The sequence below is a fragment of the Hyaena hyaena genome, unplaced genomic scaffold (genome assembly GCF_003009895.1).
Source record: "Hyaena hyaena isolate Hyena2069 unplaced genomic scaffold, ASM300989v1 scaffold_330, whole genome shotgun sequence".
In the NCBI taxonomy this organism is placed as follows: domain Eukaryota; kingdom Metazoa; phylum Chordata; class Mammalia; order Carnivora; family Hyaenidae; genus Hyaena; species Hyaena hyaena.
Genome location: NW_024080961.1, coordinates 181,468 through 200,894, shown reverse-complemented (window position 1 = coordinate 200,894; position 19,427 = coordinate 181,468). Strand labels below are relative to the sequence as shown.

General features: G+C 35.2%; 1 protein-coding gene across 2 annotated transcripts in view; it reads left to right on the top strand.

Annotated features, from left to right (window-relative positions):
• SYCP1 (synaptonemal complex protein 1) overlaps positions 1 to 18,347 on the top strand; it is a 130,432-nt gene extending 112,085 nt beyond the window's left edge. For both annotated transcript variants that reach the window (XM_039249065.1, XM_039249066.1), the window contains 4 exons: positions 3,728 to 3,907; positions 9,919 to 10,062; positions 17,934 to 18,023; positions 18,117 to 18,347. In XM_039249065.1, the coding sequence (XP_039104996.1) occupies positions 3,728 to 3,907; positions 9,919 to 10,062; positions 17,934 to 18,023; positions 18,117 to 18,254 (552 nt within the window). In that variant the 3' untranslated portion in view covers positions 18,255 to 18,347. The remainder of the gene's footprint in view (positions 1 to 3,727; positions 3,908 to 9,918; positions 10,063 to 17,933; positions 18,024 to 18,116) is intronic.
• Positions 18,348 to 19,427: the final 1,080 nt, after the last annotated feature.

Below are 19,427 nucleotides of genomic sequence, written 5' to 3'. Positions count from 1 at the left end.
ATTAGCTAGATCTCCTGGAGAACTTGCTGTAGCTTCTGCATTAGCACTTGCTGCTTCACCTTGCACTTTTAAGTTATGGAGACGGCTTCTTAAACTTCATGAACCAGACTCTGTGACCTTCACACATTTCTTCTGCAGCTTCCTCACTTCTCTCGGCCTTCATAGAATTGAAGAGATTTAAGGACTTACTCTGGATTAGGTTTTGACTTAAGGGAATGTTGTGGCTGGTTTGATCTTCTGTCCAGACCACAAAAACTTTCTCCATATCAGTAATAAAGCTGTTTTACTTCTCATTTGTGTGCTCACTGGACGTAGCACTTTTCATTTCCTTCAAGAACTTTTTCTTTGCATTTACAATCTGGCTAACTGTTTGGTGCAAGAGGCCTAGCTTTTGGCCTGTCCCAGCTTTCAGCATGCCTCGCCCTCTCTAAGTAAGCTCAGTCATTTCTAGCTTTTGATTTAAAATGAGAGATATGTGACCCTTTTTTTCACTTGAACACATAGAGGCCATTGTAGGGTTATTGATTGGCCTAATTTCAGTTTTGTTGGGTCTCAGTGAAAAGGGAGCTCCAGGAGAGGGAGGGAGGTGGGGAAGGGTGGGAGGAGGTCAGTGGAGCAATCAGAACATGCACAGCTTTTAACCGTTAGGCCAGCCGTCTTACTTGGGTGTGGTTCATGGTGCCCCCAGACAGTTACAGTAGCACCACCAAGGATCGCCAATCAGATTACCATAGCCAGTATAGTAGTAATGCAGAAGTTTGAAATATGTTAAGATTACCAATATGTGACACAAACTGACAAAAGTGCCAGTAAGTGAGCAAATGCTGTCGGAAAAATGTTGCCAGTAGACTTGCCTGGCTCAGGGTTGATAGAAACTAAAAACACCAAAAACCACACAGCTTCTCTGAAGCACAGTACAGCGAAGTGCAACGAAAGGAGCTGTGCCCATCTGTGCATCACTAGAAACGTATCAGTCAGAAAAGAACATAACTTGTAGGAGAATACGTCCATTTCTGTGACTTATTATGAAGAGGCTTATTTCAGTATTCTAGAATGGGGATGAATTTTCTTTCTAGCTACCCTTCTACCCTGGGAAGTATTAAGTTCCTGACTTGGCCACAAGGTGGTGCAGTTGTCATTATCAGTCCTTTCAAGAGAGAAAAATTTGTCTATGGAAACAGCTACATTTTGGAAATTCTGAGGATGACTCCTGATGAGTCCAGAGAGCAGAAAAGATTTACTTGCATCAAAATTGTGTTTATCAACTATGATGCCGAAATACTTAGGAAGGAGAATACAGAAATGCAAGTGTGTGTAAAAATGCTACCAAAATTTATACCTGCTGGAAAAAAAGATTATGAAATAAGATCACTAGAACTGGACAGAAACCTACACATCACCTCATTTAGACCCTTGATTTATATAATATAGATGTACAAATTTAAGCCAAGAGATACTTAGAGATTTACTTAAAATCATCCAGAAAGAAAGTAAAAGATTGAGGAGAAAAGAGCATATTCCTTGACTCCTAGTCCAATGTTTTGTTTTGTTTTTAAAAATATAGTTAACAGGGGCACCTGGGTGGCTTAGTTGGTTAAGCGTCCGACTTTCACTTAGGTCACGATCTCACGGTTCGTGGGTTCGAGCCCCGCGTCGGGCTCTGTGCTGACAGCCAGCTCAGAGCCTGGAGCCTGTTTCGGAGTCTGCATCTCCCTCTCTCTCTGACCCTCCCCTGCTCACGCTGTCTCTCTCTCTCTCCCTCCTAGAAATAAATAAAAATATTAAAAAATATATAGTTAACATACAATGTTACATAAATTCAGGTGTACAACATAGTGATTCAACAAGTTTATACATTATGCTGTATTCACCACAAGTGTAGCTTCCATCTGCCCTGTTACATCTCCATGATAATATCATTGACTATAGTCTTTATGCAGAGATTTTATTCCTGTGATTTATTCACTCCCTAACTGGAAGCCTGTATCTCCTACTTCCTGCCATCAGTTTTGTCCATTCTTCCATCCTCTTCCCATCTGACAACCATCAGTCTGTTCTGTGTATTTATAGATCTGATTCTGCTTTTTGTTTATTCTTTTGTTGTTTTTGTTTTTGAATTTCACATATGAGTGAAATCCTATAATATTTGTCTTTCTTAGTCTGACTCATTTCACTTGGCATAATAGCTTTTAGGTCCATCTATGATGTCTCAGATGGCACAGTCTCATCCTTTTATACAGTTATGTAATATTCCTTCGTGTGTGTGTGTGCGTGTGTGTGTGTGTGTGTGTGTGTGTGTCCGACATCGTCCTTATCCATTTGTCTATTGATTAGTCCAGCGTGGGTTTTTTAATTAAAATTTTAAAAATGTTTTATTTACCTTTGAGAGAGAGAAAGACAGTGCAAATGGGGGAGGGGCAGAGAGGGAGGGAGGCACAGAATCTGAAGCAGGCTCCAGGCTCTGAGCTGTCAGCACAGACAGCACAGCAAGATTATGACCTGAGCCAGTCAGACGCTTAACCAACTGAGGCACTCAGGTGCCCCAAGTTTTTTTATTTTTAAATTTAAATTAATTAATTAATTATTTTAGAGGTGTGTGTGTGTGTGAGAGAGAGAGAGAGAGAGAGAGAGAGAAAACGAAGCTTAAGCAGGCTCTATGCTCAGCAGGGAGCTCAACACAGGGCTGGATCCCATGATCCTGGGATCATGACTTGAGCTGAAATAAGAGTCAGATGCTCAACTGACTCAGCCACTCGGGCTCCCCACTCCCAATATTTTTATAATACATTTGGTCACCTCTTAATCCTGCATCTTATACCCTCCTAATTTAAATCTATGGCCACCTTAATCACTGAACTTTTGAGTATAGCCCTTTGTATGTCTTGTATATGTGCTCCATTTTTTCATGTGAATGATTGCCATGATTATATTCATGGAGATAGTGGCAACCAAGAGAAGTGATAAAATACAAAGCAACTAACACAATTCCACTAACATAGCTACTACAAACTTTTACTAGAAAGATAGGTCAGATGCTGAAGGGAAGATACATATAAGGGTAGAAAGAAAATGGAAGACATTTAATTGAAATAAAGCCTATTTAGGGTAAATTCGCAATCTGTTTCAGAATTGAAGAAAAGTGTTTTCTTCAAAAAAAAACCCCAATTTTTTTTTTTTACCTCCTGGAAAATTTTTCCAATTCTTTACTTGTGTAAGTTTTCTTACCTATTTTTCTTCTTCTTCTTCTTTTTTCGTGGGGAGTAAGGCTGGTGGATAGGAAAAGGTGATATTTTTATAGATGAGAGAGAGGAAATATGAAAGCATAGAAGAGAATGGATAGAAATGATAGAATAAACTGCCCTCTGGCTTTTAGACTATTGTAATGAACAACAAAGAAAGGCTTTTTTTGCCACCAGGAATAGACATTTTTCTTTAGCAAATCCTCAACTTTTGGTCGGGTAGAGAGTTGAGCTTGTTTATTTCTTTTTATCGCAGCTCTGTAAAGACAGAGGGGGCAGATACCATTTTCATCTTATATGGGAAAATAAAGAGATAAGTATAATTTATTGAAAGTTTTTAAATTAATAATAAATTTTTATTATTTTATTTATTATTAAATTACAAATTTAATAATAAGTTCTAGTTTATTCCAGTGTTATTTCTACTAGTTGCTGCACTTTAAATGTCATATAGTGATGATTTTATTCCCATTTGTTGTTCAATATAGAAAACACAGACATCTTTATTGGAAACACCTGAAACTCATTATTGGAAGTGTGATTCTAAAGCAGTTTCTTCACAAAATATAGCCAAAAACATCCTATCAGAGGACAATGGCAAATCCAAAGATAAAAGAGACTATTTGTGGACATCTGCCAAAAGTACTTTATCTACACCATTGCCAAAGGTTGGTTGCTAAAATTTCTAAGAAGGTCATAATGTTTTGGTTAATAAAGAAGGTTCTAGTATCATATACCATATATCTGATATCACACAAATAGATATAAAACCAATTTAGTTTTGTGATACTAGCATGAATGAAATAGTTTCCTTTTTTCTTTCTTTCTTCCAATTACTGTCTGCAACTTAGTGACATCTTGGGCAGATTCAATAACTTTCTGGCATTTACCAGAAGGCAGTCCCTGATGTGGTAAATCTGGTTCTAACTTGGCATTTTTCACCCCAGTTGTTTCCCTTTGCTATTTACCCTTCATCATCCTGCTGCTAGATTCCTTTACTTAGCAGTTACCCCTTGGTGGATCAGGTACCACCAGCAAGATGGCTAAGTTACTATCTTCCGTATGCCCACTTAATCCATAGGGAATTCATTCAGCCTTTCCATGCTAAATTAAATGGTAGTACAGAATGTCTATTCTGACCCCAAATAGTTGAGAGTATAAAGAAATTAGAGATGGATGGGGGGATTTCTTTATACTCTCAACTATTTAGCCAGACAGAAAGACAAATGAAATTTCTCCCTAAGTGTGTATCTAGTGATGTGTACACTAAGTGTATATGTTCTTAAAGGCACCCCTAGTGTTTATAAAGCTGCTGTTCCAGTTATTTCCTCACTTGCCTTGGAACTTGAAGGGGAAAATATCTGTCTTTCTTTATCCCTCTAAGCTGAAACTTCATGCCTTTCCTTCTCAGTTTCTTTAAGATAACTGGGGAAAAAGGTGTTTGGTGATTGTAGGGCCGGTTTAACCTGGGCTTTTAATAAGCCCAGGAGAAGGATCTGGCTTTAATCATAGGTTACTTTGTTTAGAATATGGGTTACTCACACTTTTTTCCACAGCTTTGTGCCCCAGTTAACAGTTCCAGAGCAAAAAGAAGAGTCTCTTACATTCTGTTACATATACAATATTATCCACACCATGGAAATTATGAAAATTAGTAAACTACATAGCTTAGAGAGCATTTTATATAAAATTATTTTGTTGTATTTATAACTATATTATTCACATGAAATGATCTTTTTTCTTTTACAAATAGTTTATTGTCAAATTAGTTTCCACATAACACCCAGTGCTCATCCCCACAAGTGCCCTCCTCCATGCCCATCCCCCCTCCCCCCCACATCCATCAGTCCTCAGTTTTTGTCAGCATTCAAGAGTCTCTCATGGTTTGCCTCTCTCCCTTTCCCCCATCATTTCCCCCCTTCTTCTCCCCCATGGTCCTCAGTTAAGTTCCTCCTAATCCTCCTATACGTGCAAACATATGATATTTGTCCTTCTCTGCCTGACTTATTTCGCTCAGCATAACACCCTCAAGGTCCATCCATGTTGCTACACATGGCCAGATTTCATTGTTTCTCATTGCCATGTAGTATTCCATGGTATAGATAAACCACATCCTCTTGATCCATTTGTCTGTTGATGGACACTTAGGCTCTTTCCATGTTTTAGCTATTGTGGAGAGTGCTGCTATGAACATTGGGGTACATGTGCTCCTATGCCTCAGCATTTCTGTATCCCTTGGGTAAATTCCTAGCAGTGCTATTGCTGGGTCCTAGGGGAGTTCTATTGTTAGTTTCCTGAGGAACCTCCACACTGTTTTCCAGAGGGGCTGTACCAGTTTACATTCCCACCAACAGTGTAGGAGGGTTCCCGTTTCTCCACATCCTCGCCAGCATCTAGAGTTCTCTGATTTGCTCATTTTAGCCACTCTGACTGGCGTGAGGTGGTATCTCAGTGTGGTTTTGATTTGTATTTCCCTGATGAGGAGCGATGCTGAGCATCGTTTCATGTGTCTGTTGGCCATCTGGATGTCCTCTTTGGAGAAGTGTCTGTTCATATCTTCTGCCCATTTCTTCACTGGGTTGTTTGTTTTTCGGGCGTGTAGTTTGGTGAGTTCCTTATAGATTCTGGATATTAACCCTTTATCTGATATGTCATTTGCAACTATCTTTTCCCATTCCGTTGGTTGCCTATTAATTTTCTGGGTTGTTTCCTTGGCTGTGCAGAAGCTTTTAATCTTGATGAGGTCCCAACAATTTATTTTTGCTCTTGATTCCCTTGCTTTTGGGGATGAATAGCACATTATTATTGATAGGAGTGTTTCTGTTTGTGATTGTTTTATGTATTTAGGTGCTTCCCTATTTGGTGCATAGACATTTATAATTGTTAGCTCTTCCTGATGGATAGACCCTGTAATTATTATATAATGCCCTTCTTCATCCCTTGTTATTATCTTTAAAGTCCAGTTTGTCTGATATAAGTATAGCTACCCCAGCGTTCTTTTTACTTCCCGTAGCATGATAGATAGTTCTCCATCCCCTTACTTTCAATCTGAAGGTGTCCTCCAATCTAAAATGAATTTCTTGTAGACAGCAAATAGATTGATTTTGGTATTTTATCCATTCTGCTACCCTATGTCTTTTGATTGGAGCATTCAGCCCATTTACATTCAGTGTTATTATTGAAATATATGGGTTTAGAGTCATTATGTCCTTTGTGGGATTCATGCTTGCAGTGGTGTCTCTGGTGTCTTGCGTTCCTTGCAACATTTCCCTGAGAGTCCCCCTCAGGATTTCTTGTAGGGCTGGTTTAGTGGTGATGAATTCTTTCAATTTTTGTTTATATGGAAAGACTTTTATTTCTACTTCTATTCTGAATGACAGGATTGCTGGATAGAGGATTCTTGGCTGCATATTTTTTAGTTCATCACATTGAAGATCTCCTGCCATTCCTTTCTGGCCTGCCAAGTTTCTGTAGATAGGTCTGTCACCACTCTGATAGGTTTCCTTTTGTACGTTAGGGTCCTTTTCTCCCTAGCTGCTTTCAGTATTCTCTCTTTGTCCTTATATTTTACCAGTTTTACTTTGATATGTCGTGAAGAAGATCGATTCAAGTTACATCTGAGGGGAGTTCTCTGTGCCTCTTGGATTTCAATGTCTACTTCCCTCCCCAGGTTGGGGAAGTTCTCTGCTATAATTTGTTCAAGGACTCCTTCAGCACCTTTCCCTCTCTCTTCCTCCTCTGGAATTCCTATGCTATGGATATTGTTTCATTTGATTGTATCGCTGAGCTCTAGAACTCCTTTTGTGTTCCTGGATCAGTTTATCTCTCTTTTTTTCAACTTCCTCTTTTTCTATAATTGTGTTTTCTAAATCATGTATTCTCTTTTCTGCCTCTTCAATCCGTGCATTGGATGCCTCCATTTTATTATGTATCTCATTTATAGCATTTTTAATTCATCACAACTATTTTTAAGCTCCATAGTCTTTGTAGCAATAATTTCTCGGTGTCTTCCATACTTTTTTCAATCCCAGCGATTAATTTTATGACTATTGTTCTAAATTCTTGTTCAGTTACATTGCTTATATCTGTCTTGAGCAGTTCTTTAGCTGTCATTTCTTCTTGGAATTTCTTTGGAGGAGAGTTCCTTTTCGTCATTTTGGTTAGCTTTCTATCTCTTGTTAGTTTTGAAAACTTGTTATGTACTCTGCACCTTCAGGTGCTGCTGTATTAAATAGGGCTCTTTGACTGCCAGGGCCTGTCCATTCAGGATTTTTTGAATGTTTTTTGAATGTTATCTCTTGGTCTCTCTTGTTGAGACCTTGGTTATTTTATTTTCCTACTCATAGTGGTATTTGGGACTCTCCACCATGTGTACTTTGGTTTGTTCCTTGAGGTAGCCCTGGAAGGAAAAACAGACAGATGGCCACACAGGGAACAAAGGTACACAAATGCACAGACAAATCCAATAAACATGCAAAGCATTTATGAGGTTTCCTTCCCAGTGTATTCTGTCTCTTTCGCTTCCCAAACTCCTGTGGCTCAGTGTCCTATGACTTCAGGCCTTCTCTGTTTGAGATATGGGTGCAAGCGAAATGCACGGGGCTCCCTACTTCTCCACCATCTTGCCCAAGATCCGACTTTACTTTTTTAAAAAGAACATCTTTACCATAATTTTAGATTTACAGAAAACTTGCAAAAGTAGTACAGAGAATTCCTTTATATCAGTGACCCAGTTTTCTACATTGTTAACATTTTACATTACCATGTATGTTTTTCAAAACTAAGAAACATACGTTGATACATTACTGTTAACTAAACTTTAGACTTTATTTTATTTTTCCATTAATGTTCTCTTACTCTTCCAGGATTCAGTTCAGGGTATCACATTGAATTTAGTTGTCACACCTCCATACCACATTGAATTTAGTTGTCATACCTCCCTATTCTTGATCTTATATTTTTAAAGTTTATTTATTTATTTATTTTGAGGGAGAGAGTGCATGAGTGGGGGAAGGTCAGAGAAAGAGAGGGAGAGAGAATCCCAAGTAGACTCTGCGCTGTCAGCACGGAGCCCAACACGGAGCTTTGAACTCACAAACTGTGTGTTCATAACCTGAGCTGAAACCAAGAGTTGGGCACTTAACCAACTGAGCCTTAGGTACCCCTAGGTATTTTCTAGTATACCATTTTAATCCTCTTGTTTTTTTTTTTAAATTATACTTTTGAATTATTTTCTTAGTGATTTACCTATTAACATCTTAAAATGATTTAGTTTGAATTAATACCAGTATAATTTCAATGGTATACAAAAACTTTGCCCCAATTTAGTTTCATTCCCTCTCTTTGATATCATTGTCATGCAAATCACATATTTATACATTTTAAGCCCATTAAAACAGTATAATAATTATGCTTTATGTGTCTATATTTTAGATTAGATAGGAAAAAATAAGAAACAGAAACACATGTATACTACCTTTTATAATCATACAGTTTTCTTTACTGGAATTGTTTATTTCTTCATGTAGATTTGAATATAGTGTCCTTGATTTTTAGCCTGAAGGGCTCCCCTTAGTATTTCTTAGAGGAAAAGTCTGCTAGTCACTTGTTCTCTCAGTTTTTGTTTATCTAGGAAGATTTTAATTTCTCCTTCATTTTGAAGGATGGTTTTGGTGTATATGGAATTATTTGGAAACACTTTAAGTGCTTTGGAGTCAACCCACAGTTCTTTTAACTCCATGGTTTATGGTAGAAATCAACTGATGAGTCACTTGTCTCTTCCTGCTTTTCTAGTTTCTCTTTGTCCTTGACTTTTGACAGTTTGATTGTATGTCAACCCCCTCCTTGGAGTTTGTTGAGCTTCTTGGGTATATAATGTCTTCACCAAATTTGGGAGGTTTTCAACCATTATTTTTTCAAATATTTCTTCTGCCCTTTTCTTGCTCTTATCCTGGAACTCCCATTATATGTATGTTGGTATACTTGATGGTGTCCTACAAGTCTCTGAGGCCCTGTTCATTTTTCTTCTGTTTATTAGACTAGATAATATCAATTGAACTATCTTCAAGTTCATGGATTCTTTCTGCTTTAATCTGATATTGAGCCCCTCTACTGAACTTTTCATTTCAGTTATTTTACTTTTCAACTGTGATTTTCAATTTCGTTCTTTTAAATAAAATAACTTCTATCTTTACTTATAACTCCATTTGGTTAGGTATTGTCATTATACTTTATTTCTTTAGACATGGGTTTCTTCAGCTTTTTGAACATATTTAAAATAGATAAGTAAAATATAAGATAAATATAGATAAAGACAAATAAAAACAAAGTCTTTGTCTAGGAAGTCCATGACAGGTCTTCCTTAGGTTTCTTTTGATTGTGCCACCCCGTGCCCTGTGATGGGCCATACTTTTTTGTTTCTTTGCATGTCTCATATTTTCTTGAAATCTGAACACTAAAAATAATATAATGTGACAGCTTTGGAAATCAGATTCACCGCTGTCCTTAGGGTCTGTTGTTTCTGCTTGTTTTAGCATCAAAAATACCTGACTTAAATTCTTATCAAAAATTTCTATTTCAGCCCATTAATAATGGAGAGTTATTGATTGCTAAAGACTCAACTTGCATTTATTAATATGGGTTTTTTAATGGGAAAATGTATTGTTTTCTTTTTGGATAGGCATATACTGTGAAGACACCAACGAAACTAAAACTTCAGCAAAGAGAATGCAAGAATATACCTACTGAAGAAAGTAATAAAAAGAGAAAAATGGTCTTTGAATTTGATATTAACTCAGATAGTTCAGAAACTACTGATCTTTTGGTAAAAATACTACAAATCAGTATTTATTACTTGTTTACATTATTTATTATTTTTATACATTACTTTTCGATGTTTGATGATCTACAATTGCAATAGTAAAATATAGTAGAACTCTACTATAACATAGAGCCCTATGCTTTTGCAGCATTTTGGATAGGGCTCAAATAAGCTGACTTCAGTAAACATGGCATTTTGAATTACTTGATGTAACATAGTTGACACCTGAGATGATTAACCATCTTGTTGTCCAGCAGAGTGTTATATGGAGTTTTTAACCACATTTTCTCTTTTTTTGTTTCCCCTCTGCCCCTCCCCCTCTCCCTTTCTCCTCCTTCCTCCCTCTCACCTCCTCTCCCCTCCTCTTCCCTTCTCTTCCCTTCCCTTCCCTTCCCTGGAAAGGTTAGATGTATCTTGTTATAGCCAAATTTGTTATTTAGGGCTCCTCTTGATTTTGCTAATAATATACATGTTACTTCATTTTATACCCCTTTTTGGTTGAACTCTGTATCAAGGTATAACATTTCTATCGTTCTTAAAGAGTTAGTGTATTAAAGATGAGTTGTTTAAGGAAGATACTTCCACTAGCAGTTTGTATTATTAATTACTCCCTACTATGGGTGTATCCACACATACCAACCAGTATTTTCTGAAGTTATAATATTGATTTATTGAGAATAGTTAAACTTAGATTCATTTATTTAAAACCAAATAAATCTCATCACACAACAAGAAGCAGTATACGAAAGATTTCTAATTACAAAATTCCAGTTAAAAGCACTTGTTTCAGTATTGCTACTTACAACTTTTGAGATTCTTCAAGCGTTTCTACTGCTTTGGGACTGCTTTGTTCTGGAAAAATGAGTAGCTGAAGTCTTAATACTTTAATTATTGAAGTAAACATACAGAATCCTTACACAAGTACCTCTTTGTTTTATAGATGTTGATTAACATTTTAATGATTAAAACTGAACCAAGCACTATTTCAAAGACTATATAGATTATTTCTTAGAACAATCTCCTATTTAAGAAGTATAGACAGTGTTGCTCTCATTTTACAGAAGAGGAAACTGAGTCACACAGGTAGCTTACCCAAGATCACAGAGCTAGTAAGGCAGGGAGCCAAAATTTGAACATAGACCATCTAGCTCCATAGCCTATGTAAGATAATGTACATAGTAACTTTCAGCTTAAACTGAAGTCCAGATATGTAAATACATAAGGAGAATTAGTAGAAAAACTATGAGTTCTGGAATTAGACACTCCAGGGTTAGAATCCCTACTATTTTTCTAGCAGTGTGAAATTAGGATCGTTTTGTAGCTGATCTGAGATTCAGAATGACTCATCTCATTTTTAAAAGGAACATCGCAACTTTTCAGCACAATAAACATACTACAGTATTATATGTATACACAATTATTTACACTTGTCTAAAAAGACATTTCATATCTGGTTATAATTATCATTTGAAGTTACTATTTTTATAATTTTCTTAACTGTTGCATTTAAATTTTGGTGAACATTCAAATTATCATAAGAAGTTAGATTTAAAAGTGGATTGTGTAGAGTGCTCTTGGAAAAGATGGTGGAGTAGGACATAGCATTAATTTATTTCTCCACCTAGATAGCAATTGTACTTGCAGAAATTTCCAGAAGTAACTATTTTGGAACTCTGGAGACTATCTGAATGCTTGTAATTTTCAGGGTTGAAACTTGGTAAATTATAGTTAATTTTGCAACCTTAAGAATAGTTGTGACTACCTATCACCCAATCCACAGTCCTGTAGCAGACAGCTATGCTCAGGTCTTGCTATAGCCAGGGTAAGCAATAAGGACTTTTTCTCTGACTATCAGGGTCAGTATTCTGTATTATGATTGCTGCTTTTCATCACTGAGGTGCCGGCACAGAAACTAGCTGTCATTCTTTCAACCCTCTCTGGTTTGTGTCTTCTGGGGGATTTAAATGAACCATACCTGGTTTTCTTTTACCCTCTTCTTTTCATTTTTCTTCTTTGGAGGGCCAGATATTTAAGAATTCGTATGTTCAAAAGCAGTCACATCTATGGGGTATTTAAAACCACTGTATGTGCCCAGGGAAAGACATACTCAGAAAAAACCTGAGATGATATCAAATTTTTACCTCATGCTGATCCTTGGCACAGAAGCTTGTATAACATAAAGCAGAAACAAAACTAACCCACTACAACAAACCCTGGGGAAAGGGAAGAATTTGATTTGCAGACCTATCTAATTGGAAGATTCAAATGTCTAGTTTTCAACAAAAATCACAAGGGTATACAAAGAAAAGGAAAGTATGGCTTTTACAAAGGAACAAAACAAGTCAACAGAAAATGTCCCCGAGGAAACCCAGATGTTGGGCTTACTAGACAAAGATTTCAAAACAGCTGTTTTAAAGATGTTGAAAGAGCTAAACGAAGACGTAGACAAAGACAGAAAAATGATGTACAACTAAAATGAGAATATCAATGAAGAGAAATTATAAAAAGAACCAAGAAGGAATCCTGGAGTTGAAAGTATAATAACTTAAAATGAAAAGTTTATTGGAGAGATTAAAAAGATTTGAGTAAGCAGAAGAATTGATGAATTTGGAAAATAGGATAATTGAAATTATTGAATTTGAGGAAAGGAAAGAGAAAAGCAAAAGTAAACAGGCAGCCTTAAACTTGTAGGACACAATCAAACATACCATTATATGTTTTAAATGAGTCCCAGAAGAAGAGAGAGAAAAAGGGGAAGAAAGAATACTTGAAAAAGTAATAGCTGAAACCTCAAATTTTGATGAAGGAAAATGAATCTAAAAATCCAAAAAGCTCATTGAATTCTAAGTAGGATAAAATCAAACAGACTGACATCAAAACACATTATAATTAAACTGTCTAAAGACAGAATCTTGAAAGAAGTAGAACTCATCACAAATGTACTCTCAATACGATTATAAGCTGATTTCTCACTGAGAAGATTTGGAGGCCAGAAGGGAATAGTTTTCCATATTCAAAGTGTTGAAAGAACAGAATTGTCAACTGAGAATTTGATACCTGCTAAAACTGTTCTTCAAAAATGTGGGAGAAATTAAGACATTCCCAGATAAACAAAAGCTGAGAGAGTTACCAAATAATTTACACAGGAAATTATAAAGCTAGCCTTGTAATTTGGTTTGTAACTCCACTTTTTATTTTCTACAGGATTTGAAAGAAATGCATCCAAATTGTTAATCTACATTCCCGGGCACCCAAACTATAAAGATGTAATTTGTGTCATCAGTAACAGAAAAGGGGCATGGAGTTGTATAACAGCAGAATTTTTGTAGGCTATTGAAGTGAAGTTGGTATAAATTCAAATTAGAGTGTTATAACATTATAGGATGTTAAATGTAATCTCCATGGTATCCATACAAAAAATCTGTATAATATACATGAAAGAAATGAAAAGGGAATCAAAACATTTCACTGCAAAAAAAAATCACCTAACCGTAAAAGAAGACAGTAATGGAGAAAATGAGAAAGAAACAACAAGAAACTTATAAGGCATATAGAAAACAAATAGCAAATAAGCAGAAGTTAGTCTCTCTTTATCAGTAATTACTTTAAATGGATTACACTTTCCAATCAACATAGATTTGCAGAATAGATTTTAAAGAATGATCCAACTATATATGTATGTTGACTAAAAGAGACTCAGAACCAAAGACACAAATTGAAAGTGAAAGAAAGGGTGGAAAAAGATAGTCCATGCAAATAGTAATCATAAAAGATCTGTGCTGGTTTCCAACAAAATAGGCTTCAAATCAAAAAGTGCAAGAGGCAAAGAATGACATTTTATATCAATAAGAGGTTCAGTACAGCAAGAAGATATGACAGTTTTAAACATTTACACCTAATAACAGATCCTCAAGGTACATGGCAAGTCTTTACAAAATTGAAAGGAGAAATAGTTCTACATCAATGATTGGGTATTTCAATACCCCACCTTCAATAAAGGATAAAACAACCAGACAGAAGATAAGTAAGGAAATAGAGGACTGGAAAAACACAATAAACCAATTCGATCTTACAGATCTATACAAAACATTCAACAACAATAGAATACACATCCTGTTCAAGTGCACATGGAATATTCTTCAGGATAAACCATATGGATCACAAAACAAGTCTCAGTATATTTTTAAAAGACATTATACAAGGTATCTTCTCTGACTACAATGGGATAAAATTAGAAATCAGTAAGAGTAGGAAAATTAGAAAATTCACAAATTTGTGAAAATTAACATACTTTTAATCAACCGATGAGTCAGAGAAGAAGTGACAAGGGAAATTAAGACTTAGATATGAATAAAAATGAAAACAGTATATCAAGACTTATGTGATACAACAAAAACCACACTCAGAGGAAAGGCATAGCTCCCAAATTTCCTACTAAAAAAGATCTCAAATCAGTAAATTAACTTTACACTTTATGTAACTAGAAAAAGATGAACAAACTAAACCCAAAGTTAGCAGAAAGAAGGATAAAATAAGATTCAAAGGGAGATAAGTTAGAGAATAGAAAACAATAGAGAAAATCAATGAAACCAAAATTTGTTTATTTGAACAAAATTGATAAATCTTTGGCTAGACTAACAAGATGTAAATAACTTGAATCAAATGAAAGTGGATACATTATTACCAATTATTCATAGATAAAAAGAAAATACTGTGAATATATGCCAACAAATTTTATAACCTAGAAGAAATGGACAAATGGGTAAAATCCTTGAAACACAAATGACCTAAACTGATTCAAGAAGAAATAGAAAACCTCAACAGACTTATCTACAGTAAGCAAAGAATTTGAATCAGTAATCAAAAAACGTTCCAACTAAGAAAAGCCTTGGACCAGATGGTTTCATTGATGGATTGTATCAAACATTTGGGGATATAACCTTCTGAAGCTCAAAAAAATTAGAGAATTGTTGCTAACTCATTCTCTGAGGCCAGCATCACCTTGATACCAAAGCAAAATAAGGATATTACTAGAAAAAAAAATTAAAAACCATTATCTTTTATGAATGTAGATGTAAAAGTCCTCAATAAAATATTAGTAAGTCAAATTCCACCTCATATTACAAAGGTCTGTTCACCATGACCAAGTGGGATTTATCTGAGAAATACCAGGTGGTTCAGTATAAGAAAATCAATGTAATATATCACTAACAGAATAAAGGGGGAAGTGCCATATGATCATCCTCATTGGTATAGAAAAGGCACTCAACAAAATCCAACAGTTTTTCATGATAAAAACTCTTATAAAGCTAGTAATAAAGGGAAAATTCCTCAGCATGATAAAATGCACTTAAAAAATGGACAGCTAACATCATACTCAGTGGTAACAGAAGCAGAACTTCCTCCTAAGATGAAGAATGAGACAAGGATATCCATTTTCACCATTGCTAGTCAACATTGTCCTAGAAGTTATACCCAAGACAAAAAAGACCAAGGGAGAGGGAGAGAGAAAAAGCAGGCATACAAATAGAGTATAGGGTACAACAACTATGTGCAGATGCCTTCCATGATCCTATCCACTGAAAATCACAAAGACTCCACAAGAAGGCTGCTAGAACTAATAATAAATGAATTCAGCAACATGGAAGGGTATGAGAACACATGACATCAGTTATGTTTCTATACACCAGCAATGATTTCAAAAGGAAGTTAAAAAAACAATCCATATACAGTATCATCTAAACAGATTATGTAGGTACAAATCTAACCAAGAAGATAAAACACTGAAATACAATGAAAACTATAAAACATTGCTAAAAGAAATTAAGACCTAAAGAAATAGAAGAAAGTTTTGCTATGGATAGGAAGACAACGTTGTTAAGATGTCAAAACTGCCTCTGATACTAAAATTCATATAGAATTGCAAGGGTCTCCAAATAGCTAAAACACTTTTGAAAAAGAGGGATAATGTTGGAAGACTCACAGTTCTCAACTTTGAAATTTTCTATAAAGCTAATAATTTAAACAGATTAGTACTAGGGTAAGGACAGATATATAGACCAATGGAATAAAATAGCCCAGAAATAAATCCTCACAAATATAATCTATTGATTTTTGACAAGAGTGCTGAGACCTTGGGGCACCTGGATGGCTCAGTTGGTTAAGCGGCTGACTTCGGCTCAGGTCATGATCTCACAGTTCATGAGTTCGAGCCCCCCGATGGGCTCTGTGCTGACAGCTAGCTCAGAGCCTGGAGCCTACGTCAGATTCTGTGTCTCCTTCTCTCTCTGCCCTTCCCCTGTTTATGCTCTGTCTCTCAAAAATAAATAAATAAACTTAAAAAAAAATGCCAAGACTATTCAGTGGGTAGAGAGGACATTTTTTGTTCAACAAATGGTGCTAGAACTGCATATCTACATGTAAAGAATGAAGTTGGACTCTTATTTTGTACCACATATAAAAATTGACTCAAAATAGATCAAAGATCTGAACTTAATAGCTAAAACCACGAAGCTCTTAGAAGAAAATATTGGGAAAATTTTCATGATGTTGAATTTGGCAAGGGCATCATGGGTATGACACCAAAAACAGATAAGGAAGGAGAAAATAGATCAATTTGACTTCAAAATTAAGAATTTTTGTGCATCCAAGGATACTATTAAGAAAGTGAAAGGACAAGCTAGAGGATGGCAGAAAATATTTTCAATCATGTATCTGAAAAGGGATTAATATCTAGAACACATAAGGAATTCCTATAACTAAACAGCAAAAACCATACAGCCGAATTTTAAAATGGACAAAGGACTTGAATAGACATTTCTTCAAAGAGGAATATACAAATGGCCAATAAGCACATGAAAAGATGAATATTACAGAGTTATAAGGACAGATAAGGTTTTGTTTTAAATGGGTTAATTTATTATTTTTATATGGGCAGTACTTAATTAATTATCAGTTTGCTAGGTACTGAGTAAAATTTTAATAATAGTTTACAAGATGATTTAAAAAATGTTTCTAAGCTAATCAGTTGGTACATACTGGTTTTGAGCAGCTCTTTATGACTTACTGAATTCTGCTGAAGTCTTAGTATTCATGAAAATCTCTTTGAATATTTTTATTCATGAAGCTTCTGTAAATGTGACATTAGTGAGGAGGAAAAGATAATGTAAACCGATTACTTACCTGACTAAATCTGTGTAGTATATTTATTAAGAGCCTACCTGGATTTAAATACTGGCTCCACCTCTTACTAGCTGTATAATCTTAGGCAAGTTACTTAATATTTCTGTGTCTCAGTTCTTCATCCTCAAAATGGGGATAATAATAGTATACCTACTTCATAAAATTGTTGTGAGGATTAAAGCTAAAATATATGAAGTGCTTAAAACAGTGCCTAACATAAAGTACTATATAAGTATGAGCTATTATTGTTTAGGGGCATTACAATACTCATAAATTGATAATCGATAACGTTATAGTTTTATAGGATTATAAATGCTTATTATAAAGCCGAAGTGTGAGTTTGAATAAGTGGGCTGCGGGGAAGGGGAAGGAAAAGTAGTAGCATAAAGACTCTTAAACTGAAATAGAAATCAGTAAAAAAGTACTACACATGCATATCTTGTATTTCACATAACAGGAACATGGTTAACAGAATCCAAATCTATGTCCTCGTTTGGCAGATGAAGTATTTGTTTTGTCATTGTCTTCAGATTTTCTTCTTTTTTCTCTCCTCTTTCTCCTCCCTTCTCTCACCTCCTTTCTTCTTCTTTTCCCTTCTTCATTTTTCTCCTCCTCTCTGATATGTAGACAAAATCTTAATAATAAGTTAATTTGACAGGCCCCCAATTAATATTTTTGTATTTTTATTTAAGGGCATGGTTGCAGAAGAAGAGACACTGAAAAAACTGTACAAGAATAATAATCAACCAACTTCTCATCTTTGTGTCAGAACACCAAAACAGGTAGCTTTTATTTTTTTACTTCTGAAAGCAAATTTCAAAAGCTGACTTGATCTTTTTAAATTAAATATATTGTGATTTTTATTTTATATTCAGACCCCTCCACCTCCTACAACTCCTGGATCCACACTGAAGTTTGGAGCTATGAGGAAGATGAGGGAAGACCGTTGGGCTGTAATTGCCAAAATGGATAGGAAAAAAAAACTAAAGGATGCAGAAAAGCTATTCATTTAATTTCAGAAAATCAGTGTGATTAAGGAGCCTAATAACATTTATAGTTAATTAAAAATGTTTATTTTCTGAAGAGCCAAACATTTTCTGAAAATGAGACTTATATTTGCATAAATAATGTTTTTTTTTAAATTTTTACATTTTGGCCTATATTGAAATAACCACATGTTACCTGAAAACTTATAATTATATTCAAATAATTATATGATTGTATTTTGTTTTTATCTTTTCTTGTATTCATGTTAACTGTTTTAGCTAAGTTTTCAAATTTGTAAAGTTATCCATTAAATGTTAGGAACACTTTAAGATTTTTCTTTATTCTTTACCGTTAAAATATTTTGGATGCAAATAAATGATTTTCATTGATTCTGTGAGGTTATCTGAACAGCTAATCATAATTTTTATAATATTTGTTTTTAAAATATTCTTTTTGGTGAAGTTTCATAGCTCTGAAGAAGCTTTATCTATATATAAAGTTGACAAATGGCCGTTAGTTGTAGGGGGAAAAAAGGCTATACCAGTATGCCTTCATAATATTATTTACTCAACACTTATTAATTTAAGCAAATATTTATGGAATGCCCACTAAGAGTAAAGCACAGTTATAGATACTGGAGATATGACAATGAACAAAACAGAAAGAGAAACCCTCTGTTCTTCTAGAACTTACATGTTAATGAGGGAAATAGACAAGAAAAAGAATTTAAAAACCAAAACAGATAGTGCATTAGTTAATGATAATTGCTAGGAGAAATAAAACAAGAGTACTGGGGAGTATGAAGAAGGTTGAATTTTTGTGTAGGGTAGGCTTCACTGAGATGACATTTGCAGATCTGATGACTAACAAGTGAGCCAGGTGGCTATCTGGGTGAGTACATTCCTGGTGCAAGGAACAGGAAGCACACAGACCCAGAGGTAGAGGTGTGCCTAGTGAGTTTGAGAAGCAGCAAAGAGGTCACTGTAGCTGGAGAATCATGAGCAAAAGGAAGAATAGAAGGAGAAAAGGTCTGGTCTTAGGATGGGGAGTTTGGGTGGGCAGTTTATGTAGTGCTTGTAACTTCTGTAAGAACTCTGGCCTTTATTCTGAGTAAGATGTGAAATTAATAGTATTTTTTAGCAAAGGAGAGCTATGATCTGACTCAAGTTTTAACATAAGGATCTTTCTGACTATTGAGA